Source organism: Oreochromis aureus, linkage group 23 (assembly GCF_013358895.1).
Source record: "Oreochromis aureus strain Israel breed Guangdong linkage group 23, ZZ_aureus, whole genome shotgun sequence".
NCBI classification, from domain to species: domain Eukaryota; kingdom Metazoa; phylum Chordata; class Actinopteri; order Cichliformes; family Cichlidae; genus Oreochromis; species Oreochromis aureus.
Window position 1 is genome coordinate 17,642,127 of NC_052963.1, and position 23,318 is coordinate 17,665,444.

At 42.8% G+C, this 23,318-nt stretch overlaps 1 protein-coding gene across 1 annotated transcript in view; it reads left to right on the top strand.

Moving 5' to 3' along the window:
• Window positions 1-18,139, top strand: part of prox1a (prospero homeobox 1a) — a 42,058-nt gene extending 23,919 nt beyond the window's left edge. Inside the window, exon 7 of the mRNA XM_031729615.2 lies at window positions 16,015-18,139. Coding sequence (XP_031585475.1) covers window positions 16,015-16,200 — 186 coding nt within the window. The 3' untranslated portion in view covers window positions 16,201-18,139. The remainder of the gene's footprint in view (window positions 1-16,014) is intronic.
• The last annotated feature ends 5,179 nt before the right edge of the window (window positions 18,140-23,318 follow it).

Genomic DNA, 23,318 nt, shown 5'->3' on the forward strand with positions numbered 1-23,318 from the left:
AAGCACAACAACAGCAACCTCAAGGTCCTTTATTGTTGTAGGGTAAAGACCCTACAATAATAAAGAGAAACCCCCTAAAATCAAGTAACCCCCTGTGAGCAAGCATTTGGTAAAAGTGGGAAGGAAAAATTCACTTTTGGCAGGAAGAACCAGACTCAGGGAGGGGTAGCCATCTGTTAGGGCTGAGGGAAAGTGTCAGCTGATCAACTATATTTCACTGCATCTATTTTAGTTTAACTGGGACAAATATTACAAAATGAGCTTCATATTGTGTTCATTTTTTCACTTTAAACTCACAATTGATAGACAGATAATAGAGAAATAAAAACCCGGTTTAGGGTCATAGTGGGGCTGGAGTCTAGCTATTATAGTGAGGTGAGATAAACCCTGAACAGGTCCCCAGCCTGTTGCAGGAATAACACATTCACACTAATGGCCAATTTAGAAGTACCAGTTAACCCGACCCATGCATGTCTTTGTACCGTGGAGAAAATGCAAAATTCCACACAAAAAGACCCCAGCTGGCCGTTAGATTCAAACTCACGACCTTTTTTGCTGTGCCAACTGACTCCAATATACGGCGGGTCTGAGAGGTCAAATGAACTGCACCATAAGAAAACACCAGCAAATAGAAAAATGCTGCAAAAGCACACAAAATGCAAAAGAATTTGAATAAAACACAACAGAAGTGTTTCTGGGGATACAATAATGTGACGGACAAGCCGCGGAAGTGACAGTAATTAAAAAATGCAAAGGATTGAACTTGGTATTGACACGGTATAAATCAGTGTTGTTAGGGAGAAAATGATGCATTGAGTGTTTTAATCTTGTGATTCATATGTAATGAAGATATTTGCTGTTTGCTATTAGCCGTTTACTGTTAGCTTGTCGTTTCTGCTATGTTTTCGTGTCCCCAAAAATCACTTTTGTTTTGTGATTTTTGTATTTTTTAGCTTTTGCTGCCTTTTTTTTCTATTTCCAAAATAATTTATTCATCTTTTGTTCATTTTTTTATCTGTTCCCATTGTGTTTTGTGTGCTTTTCAGTGCATTTGCCCTCTCAGGGCCACCGTACCTATGTGATCTGCCTAATTTTTTGCATCGGAGTAGCTGCCCTCTGCTGGCCATGGGAAAGAATGCCGATTATGACAGGTTTTTGCAGTTGAAGGCGAGGGATGTGATTTTTTTTGGTATCCGAAGCTTCAGTTTACATTTGTTGGCCAGCTGTTTTGGTCGCAAGCAGCTACACAGTCAGTGTGGAGAGCGAGATACTTAAAACATCTGCCAAATGGGTCCAGCACCTTGGTCTGATGATTCAGCTTGTTTGGTAATTAGATGATAGATTGTTCTTCAGACCTGGAGGCCACATCCATCTTTTATATATAGTCAATAGCTTATTATTAGCCTAGTTGGTCATAACAGATGTCTGATTAAGAAGACCTGTGATGAACAGTAAATCTAGTAAATCAGTATAAATACACATTGTGTTAGAAGTTATGAGGGTTTATAGTTATACTATAGAGCTCTAATGCTGGTAAGGACATTAGAAAAAGGTCGAGTGTTCTCCAAGCAATGAAGTGTTTGTAACGGTGCATATACATTTTCTTCCCCTACTTTGTCCCCTTTCCTGCCTGCCTCTTCCTCCTCCTCCTCTCCTCTCCTCACCTCCCTCCTTCTTTTCCGCCCTGAGGGAACATTACTGGCTAGGGACCCTCTCGCTCTCTCTGTCTCCTTCTCTTTTCCCCTCTCTCTCTCCCCCTCTGTCAAACTCAGAGGCGTGAAACTGGAACCACGGCCGATTCAGCAAGTCTCCCGACGTGTACACACACACACACACACACACACACACACAGAAGTCTTCTCCTTTCACCAAATTTAGCATCATCAGAGTTCCACCTTGGTTTGTCCCCATCGCACCTCCCTCCCTCCCTCCTCTCCTTCCTCCACTTTTTGCTCTTTCCTTGCTCCCTCTCCTTCCTCCCCCTCTTCCTGCTGAATGTGTCCTCTATTGATATGTTCTCTTCGTCACCTCCTCTCCTTCGCATCCTCCTTTCATTTGCCTTTGTCCTCTCCTCCACTTTCTTGTCGCCCTCCAATTCCTCCCCGTCGTCCCCTTAACTTTTCCCTCCACCTTCGCTCTAATTTTTGTTCTTCCCCTACTACTCTTACTATTGCATCATCATCTTTATTATTATTACTTTTTACATCTTTCTACTTACAAGGTTATGTTTTCCTGGTTAAAATGGACCCGAATCTTAACTAAAGCTCTGTGTGGTGAATTTTTAAAATGGCCCATGCTTTGGTTGAGGAAAAAAAAAAGCCTGTCATTAGTAAAGTTACAGGGCCAGCATTTTAAATAGTTATTGCAGTGGAAAGGTAAGTGATGTGTGTGTGTGTGTTGGCGTAAACAGGCCCCAGTAATTATAGCACCTTCATTAATTACCTTCTCCTCCAGCCACATTCTTTCAACTCTTCTTTCTTGTTTACCTCTCCCTCTCTCTCTCTGTCTCTCCATCCTTACTGTCTCCTCACCCCCCCAATCTCTGAAACAATTTTGTGCTAATTGCAGCTCTGCCCACCAACTAATGAGGAAAGCGAAAAGAAGAAGGAAACTGGAGTAAGGGAGAGAGGAAACAGGGAATAGTCTCATCTTCAAAAACAAAACAAAAAAAAGACAGAGAGGTTTTCTTTGCCAGGACGCTCAGGGAAAGGTGTCAGCTCCCACCTTCTGCCAGGAGGGAGAGAAATGTTTCCTCTTTTTTTTATATACCGAGAACAGATTGACGAGTTGTTGGTTAAGGCTGCCAGCAGCATTAGGCGCGCCGCTCCTGACTTGCCTGAGAGTGTGTGTTTTGAACTTATTAAGGATTTATGCTTTGGTGGGTTAGGCCTGCCAGAGCAAACGGGAGCACATTCCGAAACATGCAGACTGACTCCACCAGTACCTGCTCAGCTCGGCTCGGCTCAGGTTTTAAGGTTTTCCATTAGGTGGCAGTGCCTGGTACCAGGAACATTTTTGCCCCTCAGCCATAAAAGGCTGATGAGGTGTTCTTCTCACCCTGCTGGGCGGGCAGCTGGGTGACTTGGACTCCCAAGTTTCTGAATGCGATAAGTCCAGAACAAAGCGACACAGGAGTTTCAAGTTGATACCACAGGTGTATCTACTAAAAATCTCAGACGAGCTCGAATCTCAGTGACCTCAACCTTAAGGTGAGAGGTCAAGTTTTTTGAAAATCTTTTGAACACGATAGCTCAATAAGGAAGTCACATAGGACTTTGATACCATAGGTGTATCTACTTGGAGGCTGAGGCCAGAGTTCCAAGCGAGCTGAGTCGGTCTGAAAATGTGGCGTCAGCAGACTCCTCGCCACTGATTGGTCGGTCATTGGCGCCACTCGATGAGTCGTGAGAGCAACAAGAAAAATGACTACACAACAAAAGAACACCATGGTCACCATGACAAAAAAATTAGTCGACCAAGCAGCAGGTACAGCATCGCCTTGATATCTGTGTTTGTGTCGCATACAAATGATGTCACGGGATTTTAGTCGCATTGCTGTAACATCTCTGCAAACATTAGCAGGTACACAGTTGAAATGGAAAATGTCGGAAATTGGGTCGAGTCCAGCTGAGTGGGAGCTTGTGGAAATGACACTTAACTGTGGAAAAATGGAGGCCTGGTGTGTGGCTGTCACGTTTCCATGTATGAGAATTCAATGAGCGATAGGATGTACAATGAGATGTTTTTACGAAGCCTTCTAGAGGACGTTCTCATCTTTCCAGTTCAAGGATCCTTACTGTCTCTGTCAGCACAGCTGCACATCACACACACACACACACACACCTACACACACAAATACACACAGATACTCATTTGTATTTGTCTGAAAGAAGCAGAGATGCCCTCCCTTGAAGGGTGGGTGTGGTTTCTGCTAAAATCTACCCTTTGACTTTGAACGACACATACACATACTCACTCACAAACACCTGGAGGCCACAGGCTGGTCACACACTCACATTTCAGGGCTATCCGATTTCATAAGCTGTGCACTTCATGAAAGGCTAAACTCCTCATGTCTTTCTCCGCCGTTTTAGATTCTTTGTTACCCTTTCACTCTCGTTATTCATCTATTCAATCGTCTTTTCCGCTTCTTCTTCACATGAGCCCGGTGAAAAGGGGGTCTGAGCTCGACTCCCAGGAATCGATTTTGGGAGGCGTGTTTCTCTTCACACTGGTAACAAAAAAAAAACCTCCTGAGTGCAGATTTTTTTCCCCCATTTCTTGAATACAAGTTCCCCGTATCAACGTCAACCTTAAGTTTGTCATTTTTCCCTTAATTTTAATCAGTCTGGCTGCCGTCCTCACCTCTTCTAGTCATAACCTACCCAGAAGGGGCAAACACACACACACACACACACACACACACACACACAGAGTAATGGATCAGCCCTTTTGAGAGGAGGCGAATTTCAAAGACTACACCTGTCCTGCTTTCTTTCGCTCTCCACCCTCTTTTTTTCCTTTGTCTTCTCACCTCTGATCTCTGCCTCATTCTGCATTCAGAGCTTTGGACTTGGTATTTAAAGTACGCTTGCTGTGCTTCATGTGATGTTGGCTTTTGAGCACTTCTAGAGACACCAGCTTTTAGTTTGACACCACCGCCAGGTATTTAATGTTTCCCGCCCCTGAAAAATATTAAAAGAACAAATTAAAATACAAATGTTTAAAAGGGCGTAAGGGAACCGGCTCAGATTAGCAGTGCAAGCGTTCGTCCTCTATGAAGCTGTTATACCATACTTATTTGCTTTACTGTGTATATGCCTGCGTAGGTCAGGGTGGAGGGGGATGGGCACTACAGAGGTCGGGACAGCGACACCTGACACCGGCATCCTGTAACACATTGTGAACTGCAGGCTATTGAAACACTTAGGAAAAGATCTGAGTCGCGCTAAAAGGTGAAGTCAGAACACTGAAGTGTGTGTCTAATTATGAGCAGACACAGTTTAACAAAAGTTTCCTCGTGACTTCACTTCTCTACAAAAGCCTTGAAGTTTTGAAAGGTGCATTGTTTTAATTACTCGTTATAAGTTGTATATGTGACACTGCGTTTCTGTGAGACACACGCAGATCTATAAACCACATGAACACACACTCTCGAGGCTGCTGTCATTCCGAGAATGAGCTCCGAGTCTTCCCCGCCGTCTCTTGCTGGTTGACAGAGAGCGGTATGCTGCAGACAATGCCACCTGCCAGTTTCTGTCACTATAATTATAGCTATCTGCCTGCAGTGTGTGTGTGTGTGTGTGCGTGTGTCTTAGTATTCCAGTTGAGAAGAAGGCATCATCTTTGTCACTGAGCCTGATTGGAGTCACGAGGGGCGGTTTATGTGTGTGTTTGTGCATGTGTGTGACTGTGTATGGCCTTCCTGTAACTCTGTGTGTGTGTGTTGAGCATGCAGTGATTCCCTTCTCCTACCCCAGCTGTCTCCTTAGCTTTAACAATAGGCCTGGTAACAAAGACGTGGCCTTCAGCCTCTATCATGTGATGCTAGTGGTCTGCAGCCTCTCAGTCAGATGACCAAGGCTATTGTTCTTTATGGGTGACACACATAAACGCACACACACAAGGAAGCATACACACACACACACACACACACATCTGAGGAGGAACAGCACGTGTGTGAACAGGCACGCGCGAAACCGGAGCAGGCGGAGAAACGAAGACGCTTGTAATGATAGCACGCAAAACGCAGACACTGATGAGATAGTGACAACAGACACACACACAGGCCCAATCTCAGGACGCAGACCCTTCCTCTCAGTCACATGCCGTTTGAACAAAGAGAAACGTTATTGTCACTGTCCTGCTGACAGTGAGATCAGTGACTGATTGACAAAAGAGCAGCTGAGAAAGGAAACATATTGCCGATGTCCTGGAGGAGCCTCCAGTCTCCACTCTGACTTCTAATGTCACACTTACTGACTAAAAGCTCAGGCACTCACATTGTTGAGAAACAGATGAGAAACATCGATATGCCGTCAAATTGATATTTATTCACCTGTGTGTGAGGAAGCTGCGAATCAGCATCATGTTTCCTGATTTACGTGGAAATGGCTGCTACGTGCCCACTGCGAATGTCGGTGACTGTGTCAAAAGCGACTTAGGTAGCTCTGTGTTATTTATGTGAAGTGGCTGGGAGGCTGAATGGTGTGTGGCTTTTTTTCAAAAGCTCCTAAATGTTCCCCAAACTCACAGCTTCTAAGGTGTGTCACGCTAAAATTCTGCAACCAGAGGGCAAGATACAGACGCAGGTGAGCTTTAGGAGGCTTCTTTCTTAATGATGAATGGATGAGTTTGAATGTAGGAAAACAAAGGAATGCAGACACAGATGGGATAAAAAGTCAACATCTTGGGGCACATATGGCTCACTAGGTAGTGCAGGTGACCCATATGTCAGTAGGCTCAGATTCAAGCCTGGCTGGGACCCTTTACGTGGTTCCCTTTGTTTCTCTCTCTGTACAGTCCAGTCAAAAAGTTTATCTTCCAGCCAGTATCTCTGACTCAGCGTTTAACCAAACGTTAGTCTTACAACAATGCTGAACGCTGTAACACTAAGCACCACAAGCTAAATCTAGACCGCTGTAAGATCCACCACAGGAAAATATGAAATAAAAAAGATTTTTTTTAAGACTGAGCCAGAGTTAACAAGTAAGATTCAGGAATACCCACCAGCAAATGTGTCCGTCTGCATACACGTTTCCTTCCAGATGTTGATTAGTTGACGAGTGGATCCTGATAGAGAAGGGAGCGCCAGTGGAGCTCATCAGGAACAGGAGATCTATTCTCTATTGCACTGGATTGACACTCAGACTTACCAAGTGCCCATTTTTCCAATTTAAAAATGCCGTTAGATCTTTTTCTATATGTAGAAGAAAAGGAGATTCTACTCGTGCGTCACATGGTCAGAGCTCTGGACAGTCACATTGTCTAACATTAAGTAGCATAACTCTGTGATGTGTTGGGCTCCCAGGCGTCTTACCACTTCCTCTTTAAAGCTTACCTGCTTTGGTTTGGAATTTTTTTTCTCCCCTCAGCATATAACTGCTGAAATGCTGAAACAATGGCTAGCGGTGATGCATACATCTACCAAACTTTTACTTTTAAACTAGATTCAAACGCTTTTTAAAAAAAAAACCCAGGGCAGCTCTGTGTCATTTAGATGTCTCTTAGACCTCTAATCAACAGAAAATTGCACTGAGCTAAAATACAGAATGTTCCTGTCGAAGGAGAAAGGGTGACAGGAACAAGATGTAGAGGGAGAATGGACTCTCTTTGCTGGCTGTGTGTTTGCGTGTGTGTGCGTGCATGTGTGTGTGTGTGTGTGTGTTCGTATTTTCCTGCCAGGGTGTGTGTGACCAAAGCCAGGTCTGATAGCAGTGAAAGCGAGAGAGTGAGAGAGAAGGAAAAAGGAAGCAGATGCCTGTGTGTTGGCACAAAAAAAAGATGCGTCCACTCAGTGCCTCACACACACACACACGCACACACACTCATATAACAGCATTTGCTCAGTCCACAGAAGGAGCAGCACATGAAAGAGTTCCAGTATTGTCTCTATGATAGAGAAATACTCCACTGACCGACAGCACAGTGGACCTCAAGGCCACAGAGCGAATGAATAGCAAAGAAGACGAAGACCGTGAGTGTGTGCGTGTGTGTTTGTGTGTTTGATGTGAAATTAAAGAGACTAGAGAGGAGGTTTGAAAAAGACAAGCAAGGTGAAAAATGATCAATGATCAAGCAAATCACGTAAGTGAAAGCATTCAAGCGAATCCTGAAACAAATACAGACATCTCCTTCACTGACGGAGCGAAGCAGACAGACTTACAGAAAACAGAAGGAACAACACACACACACACACACACACACACAGTCTCTGTTTGCACACCTTCAGAGTCAAACATATGGTGTTTGTATAGTGATTTCTTAAGAGCACAATCTGTGTGTTTCCTCTTTCTGTGGAAGACGGCGAGTGAGGATGGAAAGGAAAAAACAAAATAGATAGATGAGCAGAAGACATATGGAAAGCAGAGGCAGCTGAGGACATGAAGACACACACACACACACACACACACACACACACAGAGCGTATGCATCACTGTGGATCTCATGGTGACAACATGAAGAGAAAAGGCATTAATCCTTCAGGATACAGGGAGACAGAGGAAGAGGAGTGGCTTAAATTCAGAGGAAGAGGGAGGGAAAAGGAGAGGAAAGAAGGTGAGCAGGTGATGAGCGATGCAGAGGAAAGCATAAAAGGATGGAGGGAGGCGGTGCCATCACTGCTGCTGAGTGACTCTGATGTCCCAGTACTGTCACAACATCAGTGATATTAAATCAGGACCTAAATTCATAATTTTCTGAACAACTGCCTTTTTGTTACCTCAGATGTTATCTTGCTTAGTTTTTATGCTAAAGACTAAGAACTGCCTGTTTTTAAAAGCACACCCTCGAAACAAGGATCACATCCTTTTATGTCAGCGGAGGTCGGTGGATTTTGCCAAATACGGATAAACATCGACATCGCATTGTAGGTGACGAGAATGGCAGACCATAAAACAAGCAAACAAACAAAAAACAGGAAGCAGAGGGTTAGAGCTGGTAATATACGCCAAAGACTTCTTTCTTTGGAACAACAATGACGTGAAGCTGTGGCCACCCGTTAGCAAGCAAATGCAGGAACAGTTGTTACCAAAGGTTCCTGTTCAACAGCATCTCCGAAACTTCTTTTACGAGCCCTAAAGTAGGTGAACTAGGTGCAAATGTATTAGAAGTTACGTATTTTAACACAAAAATGGCCTGTAGAGGCCTGGATGTCGGAGTTTTGATTCATAGTTTGTGTAAAATTGATTTTCTCCACTTGTTGAAAGCACAAGGTCACATCAGGCCTCACCTTATCCTAAAGACCTCATAGTACCATATCACCTTATTAGAGCATTTCACTCTCAGACTGTGGGTTAGGGTTACTTGTGGTTCCTAGAGTATTTAAAAGTAAAATGGGAGGCATAGCCTTCAGCTTTCAGGCCACTCCTCTGTGGATCCAGCTCCCAGTTTAGATTCAGGAGACAGACGCCCTCTCTACTTTAAAGCTTAGGCTTAAGACTTAATAAAGCATATAGTTGGGGCTGGACCAGGTGACCCTGAACCCCCCCTTAGTATTGACTCAGTCTGCCAAAGGCTTCCCTCTCTCCCCTCACCAGTCACGGCAGATGGCCGTCCCCCTCTAAGCCTTGTTCTGCTGCAGGTTTCTTCCTGTTAAAACGGAGTTTTTCCTTCCCACTGTCACCAAGTGCTTGTTCACAGGAGCTTGCTCATTGGGGCTTTTCTCTGCATTATTGTTGGGTTTTACCGTACAATATAAAGCTCCTTGAGGCAACTGTTGTTGCATTGCTCTATAGTATATGAATAAAGCTGAACTGAATTGAGAGGTTTATCACTCTGTCGCTGACAGGATAAAGAACACAAAATGTAATCAGAGAAATCTTTATTTGTCAGGAAGTAATAATATTTTTCAGTTTTGCTCTTGCAGTTAATAACTAGAGTCTATTGAAAGCTTTCATGTTTTGGATGTGTTAAAATGGGACAAAGTATACATAAAAAAGTAACCCAGTTATGAAGGGCTCTCCTTTATTCTAAAAATATTTTAATGCAACCTTGCCCTTTTGTGCTCGTGGTCCACACTGTTAAAAAAGACTAAATTAGTAAACAGGCGTCACTGTTGCTAAGTGGTTGCCGGTCGTGTTCGTGTTTTCAGGCCGGGGTGCTGACATTTTCTTTCGCTGGTGATCTTTCCTTTGTGTTCTCAGCCACAGCAGCCATCACCATGTTTGCCAACAGCACAGTTATCACAGTCTGAACTGAGTTGCTTTTACCGCTACTAGAAACACAAAACGCATCAGGTTTAGGAGAAAAAAATTCATACATTTTTGGAAATCCCTACTTTTAAACTAGTATAGAAATGTACAAATGAAAGAAGAGAATAGATGGACTGCGATTAAATGTGTCAACAAAAGAAAAACAGCAGTTCAGATATTCGCTAGAGTCTCTGTAAGCGAGGGTGATGAATTTGCATGACGATAAACACTCTGATTTCTCATAAGAATAAACTTCCAGGAAGAGATCAGGAAAGGATGAGCCTGTGAGGCGGATGATGAAGGGATAGAGCGAGTGGATGAGAGAAAAAGGAAGGAGACGAGGAACAAAAAAAGAGAAAAAGCAGGAGCGAGGGCGTCCCAGTAGGCCTCTTTGTTGGGCAGCGATTTAGAGATTTACAGGCTCTTGTCCTTCTGTGTGTGTGTGTGTGTGTGTGTGTGTGTGCACACATCTGTGTCTGTGTGTGTCTGTATCTGTGTGTGTGTGAAGAGAGAGTAATTGAGCCTCCCTTCATCCAATATTTACCCACCAAACCGGAGCAATCATGCGAATTATGTTTACTGGGAACGAAGTGTCTTTCTTCCTCTTTAGCTTTCTTTCTCCTTCCCACTTTCCCCCAATCCTCCACCCTCTCTCTCTCTCCTGGCAACTAGATACCAAATCAAGATCCTAGCCAGGAGTAAATCATACACACACACACACACACACACACACACACACACAAACACACACAAACACACACACAGGGAAAACATGCCCATCTGTATTGATGATGGCCTAATTTAGATCTCTTTATTGGACTGATTTACGATGGCCAGACAAATCTGGGCATCTGGACCCAAGTATGCGTCTGTGCGTGTGCGTGTGTGTGTGTGTGTGTGTGCGTGCGTGCGCGCAGGGCTGTCCAGTTAAACCGACACCAAACCGGACATACAATATCCTCCCTGCTTTGTTCCCTTCTTTTCTTCCTGCGTTTCTCCCCCTGCCTCTCTTTGAGTCAGCGGTGTCCTTTTTGTCGTCTTGCTTCAGCACTTTGAGTTCTCTCGCCGCTGCCGCGATGACACGCGTCATCCTGAAAACATTTCAAAAACACACAGTGATCATCACGCTGAAGAGGCACCCACAGCAGGGCACTTATAGGTCAAGGTCAGCGAATGTCTCGCGGTGCAAGTGTGCAACTCGACAGTTTTTGCGATTTCAGATCATCAGTCACAAACAGCGGACGTGGGAAAACATTTCATTAGGTGCTAAAGGTGCATCTCAGACTACGACAGGCTCTACACCACTAACATACATGCAGAGAATATAAATGTCAGTGCGGAAATGCAATTTACGCAAGGAGACGTTGAAACGGAGGGGATCTGTGTTGGTTTAAGATAAGAGCCGATTTTAACAACTAAAGGATGAAGGGATGTGCTCCGGGAGCGAGAGGACGGCTCAAAGGCACATTCATCTTAAAGATCAAGCTCAGGTTTCAACTTTTATTTGTCCCACGGGCAGTTTCACAGCAACCATTAACCAGCATCTTGACTTAGTGGTTTTCTCTGATTTCCTGCAAAGCTAAAAAGTGAGTGTGTAGTAGTAGCACCTCCCGAGGTTTGATGGTTAAGCATAATCTAGTTTTTGCTATGAAAGAGAATTATAATGTATTCTTTATAAAAATGACGTCGTGGTTATAGCTTCTGTCTGTATTAATGTGGCTAAAAAGACTAAGAAATCCAAGATGATGTGATGGTTTTAGACCTGTCAGGCTAAGCCTGTACAGGAGCTGTAAAAGCAAATTTAAAGTCCAGAAATTTTGATCTATTGCCCTTTTTTAAGACATGCAATCACAAAGTTCTGCTAAGAGTTTTTAATAATATTTTTAATGAACTGCTTTTACCCAGTTACACAGTTTCCACTAAAAAATAACAAAAAATAATAAATATATTCTTCCCAAAATGTTGACTTTAACAGTTTAGATTAAAGTTTCCATGTATTTCTGTTACATTGCTATGTATATAAGTATAAGTAATGTGAAATGTAAGATTTAATAGAATCTAATCAAATGAAATTTACTTGATTAGTATCCATTCTGTTTATACCAAACACATATTTGATTCATTATTAAATAAAAAAAACTTTTGATTTTATATCTTTAAGTTGCATTTTGTTCAAAGTGTACATTTTTATTGAAGATGGAGAAACTTTTTTTTTTTTTTTTTTAGTGCAGATTAGATTATAGCTAATAAAAGTATTGCTACAAAGCCAATAAAATGCAGTTAAAGTCGAACCAGAACTGGAAAAAAAACTGTTTCAAGATACATGAAAAGCTGAAAGTGTTTTCTTGTGCTGACAAATTGATGTGGAAATTAAAAACCCAGTCATTAAGTGGTTATTAAAATGTTTTCAGAATTTGCAGATTGATGATGATTCAGCTCATAAACCATGACCCACTGCTCTCCCCTACATAAGCTGCCTTTATAGGTTAAAGGTATCGGTATTGGTATCGGCAATACTGGCTTTGTATTTGCTTGATATTGGATCGATATCAAAATCTGTGCTATCTCACAGCGCTGACTTTCATTCAAGCTGGAAAATTTCAAGGATTTCCAAAGTTTATCCAAGCGTAGTTTTTAAACAGTTGTTGATGAGCCTGATGGAACCACGTCAGGAAAGCAAGAGTGAGAGTTTGTTCCATCTCTGCATGCGATGCATCATGAATTTGGGAGGAGGTGGGATGTTTTGGGGCTGTTTTGCAGGTGACACTGCTGGGGACTGATTAAGAATTCAATAGGCTCTCATCCAAACTGGTCACAACAACACTGTGCAAAAACACATCATCTCATTAGGTTTGCGCTAAGCGGCGCCATCATTTGTTTTTCCAACAGGACACACCTCCAGCTGTCCAGTGTACTATGTGTTTTTATGGGTCTCAAGACTTTTTCACCCTCCCTAGGCTGCAGGGCTTTCTAACTTATGAATTAAGCACTGAATTGAAGGACAGTTTAATCACAGAGAGTGACGGTGCACTGCATCTGGCCTCCACTGCAGAGTGAGGGGAAAAGCAGCCAACGCAAGTGCACCACACATGTGGACGTTCCTTTAAGAGCGTAAGGAAAGCATTCCAGGTGATGACCTCATGAAGCTCTGAGTGGATGCCAAGAGTTATCAACATGGAGGCAGCTACTATGAAGAATAAGATGTAAAGCATATTTTGCCTAAAAATTTTGCTTCCTACAAAATTCTGTGCATTATGCCACTTTTTATTTCTTCCACAGTGAGGTGGTAGGAGACCAGAATCAAAAAAGAAAAAGCAGATCTGATTTTATAAGTAGACTCCTTCACTCTGTTGTAAAGACAGGTAGATGCTTCTTAAACAGGTAATGCTGATATTTGGCTTGTGCCAACTGTGCCAAAGTCTTTTGTTTAACCTATAGCATCACTACAACTTAGGCCCCAATCACACAGGCCTAAGAGACCAGGCAACCACTGGTCGCTAGGGAAAAATGTGTATTCCCTGACTGACTCCTGGAGATTAATGGCAGCAGGGAGGTAAAACTGGTCTGAAAGATAAATATCGTAACATACCCGTAGACCTCTATGCGATGAAAGCTAGCAGGTTGCGAAGGTCTCCAAGCTGAATAGTCAAGTTAGACACAAATCAGAAACAGAGACGGTCTGCCTTTCAAGGTAAATCTTCCTCATTTACGGTTCGTGTTGAGTGTCACACTCAGTAGTTGGTTAGTGTCTGCAGACAAGTTAGCTTCTTCCATGCAAACTACGGGAGACCAAAGTTTTCAGTGCAGACTCTCTGTGTAGGTGATTCGACCTTGTAACACCTTGCAACCACTTGCCAACCAGTTGGGGAATAGTTGGTTGGCAGGTGGTCTCTGACCTCTGTTACTGGGGCCTAAGTTGTAGTAATTCAAAAGGCTGAAAAAAATGGCCATCGTCCAGAAGAGCATAGTTGGAATAATTTGTGAAGCCAAATATCAGCATTATTCCCTGTGTGACTGAGGCCTTACTTCCCACACAGACTCTCTCTCTGCTCTTTACTTGATACAGTCTTAAGTGACCTGTGATTGGCTAAAGTCTCACCTATATGCTGCATTTTCTAAAGCCTGAAAAAGACCTAAGTAGGGGTTTGACTACCCAAGCTTCAATCTACTGAAAACTCTTTACTGAGTAGGTGTGTCCAAACTTTTGATATCATCCTGGAAAGTTTTAACCTGTATGTGTGTGTGAGAGTAAGCGTGTATGTCATGTGTGTGTGTGTGTGTACAGTAGCGTCTACACTAAGACAATGACAGAGGGCCTCATTGAAATAACTGTGGTCTCAGGGGGCCAGCTAAAAAAGAGAGAGGGTAGGTTAGGGTAGACAGAGTATATGAGAGTCCAGGGAATCATTTAGACTGCGAGTGTGTGTGACTGCGTGTGCGTGTGTGTGCGTGGAGTGATTCATCCGTTCTGGTGGCAGCTAACCTTGGCATGTCCTGCCACGCGTGACGGGGGTTACACCCAGACAGCTCTGTGCCGTCCTCCACATGTGTGTGTGAGCTTGTTGGGGTGTATAGGTGTATAGGTGGGTGTACCTTGCCTTGAAGAGTCAGCTGTGTGTGTTTGGGTGTGTGTGTGTGTGTGTGCATCTGCATGCAAGGAAAAGAGCCAAAAAAGAAGAATAAAAGGAGACGGGGAGGAGGGAGAAGGGAGAAGGGGGAGAATCCCAGTCAGGTTGTTTAGTGTCTTTGTATGATCTTGCCCCCGGGAGAAAGGGCAGGAAAAAAAGACTGAAAAATGTGTGTGTGTGTGTGCGCGCGTGTGTGTGTGTGTGTGTGTGTGTGTGTGTGTGTGTACCTCTCCGTGTGCCATTGTTCTGCTGTCAGACTCACAATGACACACACACAGCATTCAAATCTACACACACATAAACACACTAAAAGCCTTGATGTCAGTGTATTTAAGCTTGCACTGGAAACTACAACTGGAAGCCACACACACACACACACAGTCTGACGGATCACACACCACTGCTCACCTGCCATCGTCAAAGACTGCGTGTTTGTGATCTGCCATTATGTGAGAGTGTGTGCATGTCCACAAGGAGCATGCACACACACACACACGCACATCTGGGGGTTGTTAAGAATGGGGAAGTACAGGGAAGGGAAGTTCTGAAGAAGAGTTTACTGACAGGAATAGTAATATTTGGTCACCTGAAACAGCCGCACACTTAATTCTTCATCATTTTGCGTCATCAGCATTCTGGAAGCTCGCCTGCTCACTATTTAAAGATTTATACATCTCAGTTGTGGGTTGTTTTCAGTTCTCCCTTTTTTGACAGCATATTGTTTAGTATTAGTCACGGCACATGTGTATCATGTCATATGGCATAAACCAACCTGTGGAAAAGATGAATGTTCAAACAGTTACGCAAGAACTGTCTTTTTTTATTTTGAGTTCTTCTTCATTTATTTTATGGACTTCTATGGCCACGGAAATAAAATGATCTCATTTATAAAGAAAACATAAAATTAATTAATTAACTATAAAGTAGGCGCATGACTTAAACTGAATAAAAACATTAAATAAATAATTTACAATAATCCCCAACATGTGCGCATTTATTCTGAATCTCTGAGCACATTTTAAGTTCAAGTACATGATCCTCCTTTTGTGCTGCTGTATTTTTTACATATTTTTCCAAAGACACGTCTCAAGTTGTCCTGTGATGTAACACGATTTAATATGAATTTAAGATCAGCTACAATATTAACGCCCCTGATTCTCCTGTAGCTGTCCCTGCAGCAGAGCTCCAACATCTGGTGAGGACTGTTACAGCGGCAGATTAATATCCATAGTTTTGGCACTGGGTACTACAGTCACATCTGGCTGCAATGTTCTAATGTCCACATCATTTTTCAGTTACTTTCCCTCTTGCACTCCAGGTTTTCTGAGGTGGAAATGTGCTGTGCTTGTGCAGAAAGAAATGCAGAAACTCATTCAATCTTTCATTTACCGAGAAAAAATAACACAAGTGAGACATCCTTCCTTCAAAGATCAAAGTGGTGATATCACCCATGATTTCATTTTTTCTCCTTTCAGGTTCCTGATCGATTCCTGGAGGTGGCCCAGGTGACCCTTCGTGAGTTCTTCAATGCCATCGTGGCTGGAAAGGATGCGGACCCATCCTGGAAGAAGGCCATCTACAAAGTGATCTGCAAACTGGACAGCGAGGTTCCCGAGGTCTTCAAATCCCCCAACTGTCTACAAGAGCTCCTCCATGACTGACTAGGCCGAGGGAAGAAACAAAGCAAGCAAGACAGACCTCCGAGGACAGTGAGAAGACTGTAGGAAAATGCCGCTAAAGGCCCAGAGTTAGACTAGTCAGAGGTCTGTGATGAAATGCGATTGAAGGTTTGTGACGTTCATAAAGATATGCAGACTCTTGAGGCAGTTCTGTTCGGAGGCTGCCAGAGAGGTTCGCTTATGGTTATCATTTGGTCAGCCCGTCTTTTAAAAACAAGATGTTCTATGAAGAAAAAAAGCTTTTCCTCTTACATGAGGTGCCGGGCTGTGACCCAGAGTGCGGTTATGCTCAAATTAACATATTTTGTCGGGGAAATGAAAAAGCAAAACGGTGAGAAACAGAATCGCATCGAACTGGCAGAGAAGCTCCTCGTCCTTGAAAACCCCCGTCTTCTCTTTTTCCTCCGCCTTGTTTAAACTTTTCCATCCTCCTCCGGAGGAACAAAGGTGCGATGAAGATGACGATTCAACCTGTGACTTCGAGTCGGGGAGCAGACTAAAAATTAAAGAAGATAATATATGAAAAAAAGATCTTTTTATTGTGGATGTTTTTAAGTTACATGGACATTTTTGAGACAAAAAAGTGGTTTGTGTATTTTTTTCTTTCCTTTGTATAAGCTTACATCCTCTCTTCTACGACCCCTCAGTCACTCACATGCACACAGATACACCCCTCATAGGAAAGCACAGTAGCATTCCCAAACCCTCACCTGAATCCAGGCAAACTGGGCAAAAAACCCCACTTAGTTGTTGTTTATCCGATTCATTTCCCCTCCTGTTTTTACTTAAACCTCCTTTTACTGTACTGAGACTTACTGAGTGTCTATATTGACTGTGTGGCTCTTTCCCTGCCCCATCCCTCTCCGGCTGCCCCTCCTCTTCACATATCCAGAGCATCAGAGTTTCGTCAGTACTGGGTTTTTTAGCAGATGCTACAATTGACAGCTGCAAACATTTCAGATGAAAATCCCCAGTAACTAAAAAATAATGTAAAAATCTGTTCTCGTGCATTAATTCAGCAGCTGCATTTAGGTCCTAATGTCAGCAGACTGAAGTGTTGCTGCTTTTTAAAAAAAATTTATTTGTTTGTTTGGACCAATCCTGTATCTCCATATGTTGTTTGCACAAGCGTTCCTTAAATTGTCTTTATTTGAGGTTTATTGAACATGATCTGTACTGAACAGGACTTTAAACAGGCAAATAATCATTTCAGTTCCCTCTGGTGGACAAATGATATAATGCACGTTTCCTAATATGCTGTTACATCAATGTCAAAACGATAAGATAAGTCACTGTTTTCTTTACAATACTTAAAAAATGTGGCAAAACAAATTCTTGTGATATGTTTGAGGCTTCGTTTTGTCCATGATGCCCCCCTTAAGGCCTTCACTTTAAACCACTGTGTCACATTTCTTTTTAATTAAACGTGTTGAAGATGTTCACAGATGCAAACAAAACAACAGTATGTCTCAGATGGTGCTTAGTCCACAGACTAATCTTTGGAAACATTTGAAATCTGTGTTACACAATCATGAAAATGTTAAAAACTAATCATTAAATGTCCTGATAAGCACCAAACCAGTTCCCCAGGTATTTCCTCTCTGCTCTGGACAGCTGAGAGGGGGCAGCTGCACCGGCCGGGTCATGTGTGAAGTGTTTAAGGTTTTAACAGCTGAAGAAAAAAAAAAAAACAAAGAAAAAAAGAAGAAAAAAAAGACAACAAAATGCTGATATTTGTAGCTTGTATAGATGTAATAAATACTCTGATCACTCTGATATTGTTATTATTTATAACTGAAATAATTATTCCTATTAATGTTATTCTGATGATGATGATTATTAATGCTTGCTACAGATTTGACCAGTGGTTTACTCATTGTTTATCCATCAAACTGCAACATGAAATAAATTATTCTTTGAACAAAAATCAGTCGGAGGTCGTTTGTAAGCTCGTCGCCGCTTTCTTTCTGCTCTGTTTGCGCTCGGCTGAGGTGCGGAGGGTGTTGACCGCTTGAACGCACCAGCTCGCCGTCAACTCAAGCAGTAACTAGGCAACGCGATGGCCACTTTAACTTGGTCCATGCCCTCGTCCCCTCCCTCCCTCCCTCCCTCTCTCTCTCTGGATCCTGTATGGGGGGGGGACATGTGATCCCTTGTTGTTGTTGCTGATGAATTGAAAAGAGGAGCGCTGTGTGATTATTGTCAGCACAAAAGCCTCAAAAAGCTGCTGACGCCTAGATTAGGCAGTACAAAGACGCAGGGACACACACGCACAACACACAAAAAGACATAGGTACAGGCTCTCAGTCGCACACACAAAAACACGGGGACGAGGCCCGGCTGCCCTCGTTGCCCTACGCTGCTTCGCACTGTTCTCTCCTCCGTTCATCCCCTCGCACCCCTCCATCACTCCATCGCTGATATTACTCTCCTCCTCCCCTCTTTTATACCTCTACTGTCTCCTCTTCGCTTCCTATCGCACAGATTTTATTTCATCTACCCTCCTCTAACGCCACTTACCTCCCTAACACACACAAACACACACCATGCCCTCTGTGTGTTGGCGCCAAACACTAACTGGCATCACACAATGCCAACCACCATCACCAGCATGGGATTAAGTGCCAGCACTCAATGTGCTTCTTTTTTCCCCCCTTTCTTTCTCTCCCTCTCTCTCTCACCGGCGCACACACACAACAAATAAATACTGCCAGACCTCCAGCATAATAAAACAGTTTATAATTCTGTAAAGCTATGTCTCCTGTAATAATCCAGTCTCAATTAACATTTTTTGCCTCTATGTAGAAGTCAGAGGGGATTAAATTAAACAAAACAAAAATTCACGGGAACTTTTGCCAAGCATGAAAATTTGAAACCACAAAGATGAGCACGGAGGTAGCTGTCGCAGGCTTTAATGTGACTGCTTTGCATTCAGCAAAACCAAAAGTACCTTCAAGAAGAAGCTGAATAGTCACAAAACAAGGCCATCAAGCATCACTGTGACGGGGACGCTGTGTCCTTCGCCAACAAATGGCCGCTTGCTCGACAACAGAGACTTCAGCCGCAGGGAACGTCATTTCTACAATCGTGTCTTTGTTTTTTTAACACAGCGTTTGATTGACAATTTGGTTGTGAAACATCTGATCAGACAGCCACATTAAACACAAACTAGAACTACCAGATTATTTTTTTAATCCTTTCAAGGATATTCAAGGTTTTGTGGGAGTTTGACCAACCAGCCTACACATGCTTTAGTGGACAGGGCATTTGACCAGGTTCCTCAGGAAGTGTCAGAGGGTTTCTACTTTGGTGGTTGCAGGATCACCTTATTGCTGTTTGCAGATGATGTGGTTCTCTTGGCTTAATCAGGTGATGACCTCCACGCTGCAGCTGAATGTCAGAGGGGCAGGAATGAGACCAAGTCTGAGGTCTTAATGGAAGGGTGAAGTGCCATTTCTGGGTCGGTGAGGAGTTACTGCTCCAAGTGTAGAAGCCTAAATATCTAGGGGCTTTGCTCATAAGTAGAGTATGAGATTTGGCAGAAGGATAAGTGGGGCATCATCAATGATGCAGACAATGTACCGGTATGTTGTGGTGAAGAGAAAGTTGAGTGTCATTTACCGGTCTAGCTACAGCCCCACAAAAAGAAAGAATGAGATATGAAAAAAGAAAGAAAGACAGATTTTATAAAATCATTTTTAATCGTGGGTACGAGTGGTGGAAATAAGCTTCCTCTGAAGGGCTCCCCAATCTCAATTCTGAGGTGCCTAGCGTTGACATGCTACTCTTCCACAACAAAAGGATCCAGATGAGGATGTTTTTGGAACGTCTGGCACCTACTTAGTGAGGCGTTTGGGGCATGCACTAGTGGGAGGAGGTCCTGGGGCAGACCCAGGACACACTGGTTAGATTAAATCCCTCATCTGGCTGTCCTCCTTACAAAGTGCTGGAGGAGGGTCCAGGTAGAGGTCTCTGCTTAGAGCACCAGTATATGACATCATACATCATAAGCCGCTGCAGTATTCTACTGAACAACAGGTGTCGCCACTCAGACAATACCACCACATGAGCGCTGATGAAGGAAGAGAAGAAACCAAGCAAAGACTTTTCCCCCACAAAGTCTCAAGTTTTCAAACTCTTCCAACATCCCCCTCTGAATATCTGTATGTCTCTGAGCTTGTGTCCTGGAATATTATTCAAATGGCAGTAAAGACTGACACAATCGTACACGCGTCTTAAACCCAGCTGCGATGGCTAGGTTATAAATATCGAGAGGTGCACGACCAGCCAAAGCACCTGAAATACTGTGGTGCATGCCACATGATGGTGTAACATTCAGAGAGCATAAAAACACCCTTAGACTGCTACCCTTGCCACCCGGACCCAAATAAATGGCAGAAAATGGATGTATGAATGAATGAATGGTTGGATGACATCTTTTTAAATGCAAAACAAAAAAAACACATTTGTCATTTATATCTACATGTCAGTTATACCCGTCACATCCCCCTGCACTATCACTGTGCACAACGGCTGGTTTGCTCAGTACAACATGTGTTGTTACAAGAGATGAGATTAAAAGTTTGATTCCACTTTGCAGGGGATGTTTTTTCTTCATTTTATTGCTGAAATTTGCAACAACAACAAAAATTCAGTTTGTAGGTATATTAAAATTCTGGTAAACCAACTTGCTAGGACATCTTGGAAGGCTGTCCAGCTGTCCTCCATCCTGGCTGTTGAGGGCAAAAAGAGCTTCAAAGCAAATCCAACATAAACATTTGACACCCTAATACTGAAGCTTTGAGCACATTCAAACCTTAGCAATGCTAAGAGGTTGGTGTCATGCAAGCGAGTTTCTTTTAGCTTTTGCAGCATCAGCGCTGCAGATGGGGTTAATAAAGACACATTAAACAGAAACTTGCAGATTTCAGCTTAAAAAGAGCACAACACAGATACACGTGCAAGAAGGCGAAGGGTATCTTGTGCATTAGCTTACTCTGCCAAAGCCTTTCATTTGAACAGGAGGAGCTGAACAGGAGGTGGGGTCACTCTTTCTTCTATATGATCATGTACGCACACACATGCCGTCTGCCTGTGAAAGCACATCTGAGCAGCGCAACAATAAAACAGCTGTGTTTGTGTTGGCCTGATGATTGTTTCATTCTCAATCACCCCATCATAAGCACAAACACACTTACGCAGACACAAACACACTTACTGTCCACAGAGATGGCATGACAGTGATTCATCTTGGGTAATAGCTGCTGTTATGGAGTAGGGAGACAGTTTATTATGAAGAAAATCTCTCCTCAACATTATTCTAATAGCTGCATCTTCTCTATGTTAACTGCTATTAAAGTGGACTGTAGTGTGTGTGCATGTGTGTTTATTCACATCCACTGCAATACTGGGAGATGGATGCACCAGCCTGGGATGTAAGAGGAATAAAAAAGTACAACACTTAGATTGAAGTTGCAGTTGAAGATAGATTTTTACAAAAAAAAAAAAAAAAAAAAAAAATTGTGCCCAAAGTACTGACTTTAAGTTATTTGAGAACATGAAAATGAAAATTTTCCATGTAATTTTGTTGCATAAGTACAATTTTGAAAATTAAATTTAATGGAATCTGGTCAAATACAGTGTATTTGATTGACATACATTCAGTTTATACCAAGCATGTTTTCTTTAATTGTTTGACTAAATAAACCTTTAATTTTATATATTTCTGGAATATTTCACTTGCATTTAACTCAAAAGTATTGGTGTATATTTACCAGTCATTTTAGATTGGACAGATGGAGAGAAACTCTGATTTCATCTACCAAAATTAAACGAAAGATTATTACTTTTTATCTTTGTTATAACAATGACTGTGTGCATATTTTAGCTTAACAATGATCAAATACCAGATTTTATATGTGGGTATCTGAATTATGATGATAAAGTTTTGACTCCACCTTCAGGGAGCAGCAATAAACTGCTCCCACTGCTCATTCATGTTTACATCAGTCCCTGGTTGTGCTCTGCTGACCACTTTCACGTGTGTGTATGTGTCAAACCCACGTAACCTTCATGCCGAGGATCATCACTGGTAATAAAAGCTGTTTCTGCAGCCAGAACCCAGAGGCCAAACAGCCGTTTTCACTGGAAGAGTCTAAAGAGTGCAAGCTTTGGGGTCTTTGGTAGCTGTGGCTCAGGAAGTAGAGGAAGTCATCTACCAACTGGAGGACAAGGATACAACTAGTCAAAGTATCTATGAGCAAGCCCTGAGTTGTCTCTGATGTGTGTGTGTGTGTGTGTGCGCGTGTGTACACATGCCAGACAAGGCGCTTAAGTATAGAAAAAAGCACTTGTATGAATGGATTAATGAGGCTTGTAGTAAAAAGCACTTTGAGTGCTCTGTTAGAGTAGAAAAGTGCTGTATAAGTACCAGTCCATTTACCAGGAACAAGCTCATTGCTTTTGGTTTCCAAAATCACAGCGTTGTGGACCATGAATTTCCCCCCATGTTCTGACTGTGAGTGTGGAGTTCGACTCTGAGGTGTCTGAGGGAGAAAATGTGGCACAAACCACCTCGATGAGGGCTGCAATCTTGCCATCACGCTCTACATAACTAAAAAGTCTTTGCTCATCACCACCTTACTGCCCGCATTTGTCTCATCTTCTTCCCTGAAGAAGGTGAAGCAAAGTGGTTGCAGCTTTGAGACGATGGCACAGATCCAGTGCACATGTGCAGAAGAGGGCTTCCAAGGAGGGATTTAACAACAGCAGCTGCTTGAGAAGTGCTCTAGGAGACAACATACAACATAAAAAGCACAGACATTTCATTACCATATCATACAGCTGGTGAGGGACCTAAAATGCCTGTCCTTATATTTTCAGATCAGATGAAGAACCACCACCACTGCCGAATCACCCCAACCAACCAAGGCAGACTAAAGGCAGTAACAAAAGACCAGCATCTCGGAGACAACACAATCCCCTCAACCTCGAAATGGCAGATGGCTGCTGCAGGTTTCTTCCTGTTAAAAAGGAGTTTTTCCTTCCTATTGTCGCCAAGTGCTTGCTTTTAAGATGTCGTCAGATTGTTGGAGTTTTCT